This window comes from Lytechinus pictus, chromosome 14 (assembly GCF_037042905.1).
Source record: "Lytechinus pictus isolate F3 Inbred chromosome 14, Lp3.0, whole genome shotgun sequence".
NCBI lineage: Eukaryota > Metazoa > Echinodermata > Echinoidea > Temnopleuroida > Toxopneustidae > Lytechinus > Lytechinus pictus.
In genome coordinates, this window is record NC_087258.1 from 25,855,497 (window position 1) to 25,864,107 (window position 8,611).

The 8,611-nt window shown below is 35.9% G+C and overlaps 1 protein-coding gene across 1 annotated transcript; it reads right to left on the minus strand.

Moving 5' to 3' along the window:
* Positions 1 to 951: 951 nt before the first annotated feature.
* LOC129276862 (uncharacterized) lies at positions 952 to 4,877 on the minus strand. Its single transcript, XM_054913262.2, has 2 exons — positions 3,132 to 4,877; positions 952 to 1,892 (listed from the first exon to the last, which is right to left on the minus strand). Exons 1-2 carry the CDS (start codon positions 4,862 to 4,864, stop codon positions 1,796 to 1,798), a joined length of 1,830 nt encoding a protein of 609 aa, XP_054769237.2. The 5' UTR covers positions 4,865 to 4,877; the 3' UTR covers positions 952 to 1,795.
* Between the last annotated feature and the right edge of the window lie 3,734 nt (positions 4,878 to 8,611).

An 8,611-nucleotide genomic window follows, 5' to 3' on the forward strand; every position in this document is an offset into this window, starting at 1 on the left:
ACTTAACTTACAAAAGACCAATTACATGTTATTTAGTAATAGAATAAATAGTTTGCCCGACAATCTCATTTTTGAAAACACTGTCCTTGAAAATGTCTCTGAAACAAAATTCTTGGGTGTACTTATTGATAATAAATTATCATGGAAACCACACATCGACAATATATGCAAAACAATTTCAAGAAATATTGGAATTATCAACAAGCTCAAATTTTTTCTTCCATCTCGTACACTACTTACACTATATCACACCTTAATATTACCATACATTAATTACGGTATTTTGGCATGGGGTTGTGCAATTCAAACACAATTACATAGGATACTCTTGTTACAGAAAAAAGCACTTAGGATAATATTTCATACACATTTCAGATGTCACACAGATAAATTATTTTTTGAAAACAAAATCCTTAAAGTTAATGATATATATCTGTTCCAACTCGGCCAATTTATGTACAAACTAAATAAAGATGATCTCCCCGCAATTTTTTCATTTATGTTCTGCAAAAACTCCTCTGTACACGATTATCCTACAAGACAACAAAACTCTTATCACCTACCTCCAACCCGAACTTTACTTGCAAAAAATTCTTTTGTCTTTTCTGGTCCCGTATATTGGAATTCCTTGCCCAACGCCTTTAAGGAATCCCCAAGTATCACAATTTTTAAACATAACCTTAAAAAGATGCTTATTTGCCAATACTTTACACAAACAAGTCAATCTACCATATAACCAAAACTATATAAAAAAACTTTTTTTTACCTCCCAGCATACAACTTGCCTGCCGACCTGTTTTCGTACCTGCCATGTTCCTTGCACCTCCAATTGTACCTGCACCCCCTCTCTCCCTACATTTGCCTCTCTGTTCCTCCCTCATAATCACAATTATTGTAACCATAATGTTATTTTTTTATTATTATTATTGTTATTACTATTATCATTTTTTTCTAATTTGGTTCACTCTTTCTTTGTTACTTTCGATATTTTGTATAACCTCCTTTTAAACTGTCTTCCGTCTCTCCTTTATACTATAGTTTTGTAATATACGTATTGAAACTAAGTTACGGGGGCTTGCCTCCCATACAAGCTTCGCTTTTCTTGGCAAGCCCCTCCGTTCTGTTTTATATAGTTATTATAGTCAAAGTTACTTTAGTTTGCATTAGTTCTCATTGTTTATACCTTATTCTGATTTATGTTGTACTACTGTAAATTTTGACTATGTATTTGATTTTGTTGTGCTTTGTGAACGGAAAATGAATAAATCTAAATCTAAATCTAAATCTAAAGGTGATAGTGATGACGTCTGGATATGAATCGTTCCATATGTTTATGACACGCTGAGAGATGTATCTTAAGGCCACTGCACACCTTACGATTGGTCTGCCACCCGATTTTGGAATAGAACGTAATTTAATGCTCATATTGAGACACGGAATATCGCACTGTGTAATATTCTAAATCATCTAACAAATACCTATGCTCAAATATGTGACTATGCTATCATTATCATTAAAATAAAAAAGAATTTAATATCTAGTCGAATTGACGTCATATCAATCGTACGATTGGATCGATTTGAAACTAATTTGGTCTTTACTCCAAAATATAGGCTTCCAATCATCCAAATTTGTTTTATCAATATTCTTTCAGTTAATTTGAACTTCAAATAAAGATATACTTTTTCATTCACATTTTCAGAAAATGAGCGAAATGCAATTCGTTCGAAAATCGGTCCGTGGACCAGTCGTAAGGTGTGCGGTGGCCCTAACATTGCTTCACCCCCTTTACAAGTTATTTTTTCACCGTTGATCTTGCCTGTGTCCTTGATTTGGGCATGGGTTGAGCTACAAAGTAAAGTATGACACAAGCCATAGCAATCTCAGTGACCCTGCAAAGAATGAGAGACATAAAAATAGATGCAGCGTGATAAATTGGCTTAACATGCTTAAAGGAAAATGAAATTCTAGAATCAAGTTTGCTTTTATAAGAAAAAATAATCGAATAAGAGGAACGAAAGTTTGAGAACAATTGGAGGAAATATAAGAAAGTTTATGAGCTTTTGAATATTGAAATCACAATGCGTTATGGGCATCCTCACATTGGCAATGCGATATGTCATGACACACTTAAATAATTCATTATATTTTTACTTAAACACCCACTTTTCAGATGTTTTTTTCCAAATACATTAGATGTTTTGGAATATATTATCAGTGTACAAATTAATGAGTTGCAATGATGTGTGACATCAAACATTTTGATCATTGCCTTGCCAAAGGGGCAATCTCCATAAAATCTCAACTCGTAAAAATCTCATAACTTTCTTATCGTTTGTCTAATGTCATGGATGTGGGTGGCTCTCAAACTGTCAACGATCTTTATACCCCTTGATTTGTCTGTTTTCCACACAAGCTTATTAAGGATTTTATTCTTCTTAGATTTCTTAAATCAAAAGCGTGTTATTAACGTATTTTAAATCGCACCATAGGGCCTACTTTTGAAAAAAATGCGATAATTTTTAATAGCCTGAAGTGCTTTCTCCATCGTTAAAATGACTTTGTTTTATTCATGAGCTAATTTCCGTATCGGAATTGAGATGATATTTGCCACCAAAAGGTTCGGTGCCATACATGCCATAGGCGATAGGGGACAGTTGGTGACCGCCTAATACGATATTTCAAGTAATGCCAAAATGAAGACAAATAGGAGGAGAATGTGATAATAGGCATACTAGTATTCTTTACAAGTGCTAAATATGATCAATTTCTTATTCCCATAAACACACTCGTTTTCCTTATCTACATCAAAGTGCTTTTTTGTTAGTTTGATTTACCCTTTTTTGTCTTCCCTTTCCTTTTTTTCTCTTAAAATTAAATGTTGTTACTTAAAAATAAATGTTTCTTAAAAACAATTGTGCCGGCTCTTTTGCTATAATATTATATTTTTTATAAAAAAATTATGTGCACTATAATCATAAAGGCGCCAGGGAATTTGACAGAGGTTTGGGTTTGGAAAGGTGGAGGCGAAGAGGGCAACACGACCGTTTCATTTGATTGAAAAAAAGGTTTTCCCTCTTTTTTTTTTTTTTTTTTTGAAAAAAAAATATTTCAACAGAGATTGCACTTACCTGAAGCAGTTATAGAAAACAAACAGCCAATATTCAGAATTCTTTAGGATGTGGGTACCGGGAAACACAGACAAGACGAAGAGAAGGTTGAGGATGGCTGCGATGCAACTGGTCAAAGTAGTAACCACCGTGATTCGGGTGACCTTCCTCGTCAGTCTCGCTCTCTTGCCCATGTCTGTCGAGGTAGAATGAGCTGAACGACTGTTGCCTCGTTGAGGATGCTTCGGTTGTCCCGGAGGTCCAGTTTGCTTGGTTTTGATGCTCTGTCTCCGGTTGAAGGACAGCTTGTGACCTGAGTCCTGGTGTATTTTCATGTCCATTGTATTCTTGGAGTCACAATTGTAACTAGTTGGTCGGTGATCCGTAGTTTTAATGGAGTCGCCATCTTTTGAAGTGGCAAAGTATTCAGATGACACGACGGAGAGTCCTTTGGTGTCATTCATTTCCATCTTGGCTCGGCTGCTGCCATATCGAGAGAGGGAAGAAAGAAAGTTTCTTGCAACACCGAACACTGTTGACCGAATAGGCTTACCAGGACCCGAAGCAGGAGAAGTCATGCCGTCGCAATTTCCGTTAGTATTCGTGTTTTTTGTGATTTCTTCCTTTGTCCCGACATCCAAGAAAGCAGGATCGAGCTGTTGCTGAGAGGAGGTTTTACTGACTTTATAATCAAGCTTTTCAAGATCATCGGGTTTGCCATCAATAGGCCTAATATAAGGATTTGTAAGTTGTGTGTTGCTGATTTTGTCGTAAGTATTGCCAAGTGTTCGATCAGAAGACGATTTGTCACAGTTTTCATCCATTGACTCTTCCACTTTACGTATGTTCATGTTCTCATCATTCTTGTTGTCTTTGCGAGCTGGCGAACGTCCTCTTGTTGAAATACTGACCAGAGTTTTCCCCGTCTCCCTGATCGCCTTGCTGATCCTGTACATCAGGACGATTGCAGAACAGCAGAGAAATATTTCCCAGACGACGAAGAACCCATGGCACATCACAATCAACAAGATCTCATTTCGCGTAAGTTCGATTATTGCGCTGACGATGATCACCAAACCTAGGTGAGTGACGGCTATGGTGAAAAGCGCCCTCAAGCTCCTGCTGCGGGATTGCACCGTCAGTTTGACCTGTCCGACTTCACGAAGCACCCACAGGATCATCGCGAAGCAAGTCGTCATACATGGGAACGGGATATTGAAGAGGATATTGTTCACTACAACTGGAAAGAATCCCGACACATTGTAGGGATTTACAAAGAGATAGAGCGCCCTGAGCAGACATAAAATAACCACAAGGATATTGACAAACAGGAGGAACGGTTTGGTGTTGGATACTCTGCCCTGCTTTCTGCACAGCATGAGGATGGTTGATCTGACAGCGAAGATGGCAATCAACAAGAAGATTGCCCCTAGTCCATAGCAATGAAGATCCCACCAGATTCCAAAGGTGCTGGAAAAGTCATACTGCGGTTCGGCATCTGGTGTCTGGTTTCCAAAGAGATGACCATTTGGTCCATAATCGTTGACTTCAGGACCTGGCTCTCCAAAGATTTCAGGCTCTGTGCTGGGACCTGGCTCTCCAAAGATTTCAGGCTCTGTGTTGGGTTCTGGTTCTCCAAACATTCCAGGCTCTGCGCTGGGTTCTGGTTCTATGTTGGGTTCAGGTTCAACGGTCGGCTCAGGCTCAACATGGGTTTCTGGCTCAACGTTGATTTCCGGTTCTGGCTCAGCCATTACGTACTATAAAAACAAACAAACAGACGTTGAACCAATCGAATAGGCAAATATTTTTTATAAAAGAAAAATGTAAATGAAAACCTGGAGAGCGTTTCATGAAAGGACTTTTCAGATGTCAGGCGACGAATGTTTCAGCTGACCGTACACTGTAGGAACTGTGTTTCTGATTGGCCGTCAAAATCAAGGAAAGTTGTCAGATCTGACAACATGACGGACTATAACTGTTGATGAAACGCTCTACTGCATTGGTTAACAGAAAAAAATACTTATATACGTCGGCTGATTTGTTCGCAAGTCTTAAATGGATGACACTAGACAAACGATTTGAGCTCAGTCGCGTTTTGATGATATATAAATGTGTTCATAATACAGCACCTTCTTACCTTCAGGTAAACTTAACCAATCCAAATGATGTACATGAACATCATACCAGACAGAGAGACAGTGGATATTTACGCGTGCCCAAGCTTCGCACTGATTGTTATAAGTGTAGTCCAATTGTTTCTTCAATATTTGAATGGAATAAGCTCGATAATTCAATTAAAACAGCTCCTTCTGTCATTTCATTTAAGAGAATGTTTAAAAGAACTTGCAATTTATAAATAACTTGCGGAACATCCACTGTTGTGCGTATTTTGTGTTAGCATGACCTTGATGATTTGGTGTATATCATTAGTATTTTCAAGATGTCATTCTTAGTTAATTTGATTTATTGATATTTGATTATACGTCAAACGAGTGTCCGTCTGCGTTTTGTTTGCTGCTAAGTTTGTTAATGTTTCGTTTTACATTCAAATCCTAATGTGAATTTTAATGCCGTAACATTCTGTACATACGTTATGCATTTTGTAAATATGTTTATTGTTATTCAGGGCCCCATGGAAGACCACTACTTATTGGTGAATGGGCTACCCTGTCAAAATATCAGAAATAAATAAATAAATAAATAAATATAGATGATAATTATTTAATTATATCTACAAAATTACATCATATGAACAGTGGGCCTAATTAATTTCGAGATTGCCTCATTTAGTTTCAATACCGACAGAACATTGAATGATTTTTGTTTTAACACATAAATATATTTTTGGAAACGATGGACATCATAATGAAAATGTTTTCCATGAACCACTAAAATGCCACACTGTGTTAAACGTTACTCCTATCAGCAGATTTTGATGAATGACAATAAGCGATATGGATCTACCGATAGATGCACAGTTACACCAACAAAAACGATTATTTTTTTTACATCATGGAATGGTATGTCATTGATAAGAACGTAAGCTGTGATCGGTCTGGAGTTGGTCCCGTATGACTGTGGCGTGAAAGGCCAAGAAGCTTAATTGAATATGCATTCCATACCTTGGTGATTATCAAACATTGCGGTATTCTTCCCGCGCTTGAAATCAGTCGATAATTGTTCCGTTTACTTTATCGATCGATTGCTCATACGAATGATCAACGATTGCTTAATTAACTTTGCATAATAGGTTTTAATTCCAATTAAGACCGAAAGCTCTGGACTAAAAAAAAGAATCGGATCGGCAATATGTAATAAGGTACAGCTAAATTGTGCGTTTTATTCCCATAAACATGATAAAGCGAATTGATTCGAAATTCCAATGAAACAGAGGTCGTATTTCATATTTCAAAGTACGTGAAAATTTACCATCCTATACTGTATCAATCAATATTTTTTTAAACATACACATTTGAGGTGTTTACTCATACTTCAAGTAAAAAAGAAATAGTGCACAAGGACGAAACTACTGACTTATTAACCCAATGTTCAAATGAAGGTTTTATGCTAACCATTTCAGTCAACATTATACGGCATATTCTATTTTAAAAACTCCGACTCTACTAATGAAACCTCAGAAACTGATAGTGGTACAGCTTCTTGATCAATTAAAGTACGATCATCACTAACCTATATTTTAAAGAGCATTTTCACTAATTTTTCCACTAATAGTATGAAGAAGAATGGGGAATATTGCGGGGGTGGAATTAATCTTTATTTACTCTTATTAACAATATAAAATTAATCAATAAAGAAAGAAAGACGTCAAATGTGTTTTCTCTGGACTGAAGGGTGATAGAACTATATGAGTGAAATCAAATCGTGGGAAGACTAGCATATTATACATGTATCCTACAGGGGGCAGGGACAAAAGGGCGATCGCCCTTTTGATTTTTGATGAAACAAATGATAGAAGAAATATAAAGAAAGTCGGGAAAAGTAGAATATGGAAACATGATGCCTTGCTGGTAAAACTATAACCCCTTTCTTTAAAAAAATTCCATTCCCTTGTTCAATATTGCGAAAGTCGCTTTCAGCCTCCATGTTATTTTTCAGACAAGTTTACTATACCTCCTCATACACCTCCTGCATAGACCCGCTATAAATTTCTTTGTGCGTTGTTGCAGGAAATAAAGAACTAAGGAGCGGGTTATAATTATTGATAGGATTACTAATAATAACATTAATATAATGCTCGTATTAAGAGGGGAGATATACTAATAAGATAACAAAATAAAAACCTTGTAGCTAAACAGTATAATATCATGCGAGAAGAGAGGTTCTGAAGGAAAACATTAATTAAGGGATTTGTTTAAAGGCTCATCAGAATAATGGAATTTCTTTCCATTTTCTCACAGGCTTTCATTGGCAAGCTTGGGATCTATTGCTATTGACAAGGTACTGTAATATTACAAACTCATCAGCCGATTTTTTTTGTTTGCTTAATAAATGCCCCTATTCTCCCCAAAGTTTACTTTTCTTTTTCCAATGTTTCAGAAGTCGCTTTCACCCTCAATGCTATTTCACAGAGAAGTTTTACCTTCACATACACTTCCCACAAACACATACACCCACACACACACACTCCTATGATTTCCTTTGCGCATTGTAGCAGAAATTGATAAAGAAAAAAGGGAGTGGATTATAATTAACTTATTAAAATAATATAATGCTCGTACAAAGAGAGGAGATATAATCACCAAAACCTTGTAGTTGAACAATAGAGTAAATTACTTTTATGCGAGAAGAAAGGTTCTGAAGGATAACATTAATTACAGGATTTGTACAAAAAGGCTCCTCAGAACAATGGCAAGTTATTCCGCATTCTCACAGAATGAGATGGATTTTCTATGAAAAAACCCACAGGATGAAAGAAATAGTTTGGGATGTATTGTTATTGACAAACTCATTAGTCGAGTTTTGTCTTCGTAATAAATGCCAATTCGATGTAGACTAACTGCTGTTTAGGGAAAACCTAATGGGAATCAATGTGTAAATGTAAAGCATTCAGGGAGAACGGTAGATATGTATTTATGAAACCTTCCTGTGAGCAATTATGACAAAACCATTGTATTTTATTTATGATTTGATACGCTACAACAATAACATGAATAACAAATGTACTAATTACAATTATAATATTATTCACAATGCTGTGCAAATGAAGAGAAATATTACCAATAATGAGAAGAAATAGTAAAGAAATAAAGAGGATAATTAACAGTAGTGCTGTACTGATGCAACAATTACGGCATCAACAATTAAAGTTTATAAGTTAAGTATGATGTAACTATCTGAATTTATGCTAGTTACCTCTAGAAATAATCTGTCCATACAAGTTGGCGGTATCATGAAAATACCAATTTGAAAGTAAAGATATGTATATTTTTATACTGACATTTATATATTTATTTAGAGAAATATTAAATTAAATCATC

What these genes read in the sequence shown, in the direction of transcription:
- LOC129276862 (XM_054913262.2), bottom strand. Translation starts at nt 4,864, where the DNA reads ATGGCTGAGCCAGAACCGGAAATCAACGTTGAGCCAGAAACCCATGTT. An exon ending in GTTTTCTATAACTGCTTCAG is followed by an intron (nt 1,893 to 3,131) that starts GTAAGTGCAATC and finishes CATTCTTTGCAG; the next exon opens with GGTCACTGAGATTGCTATGG.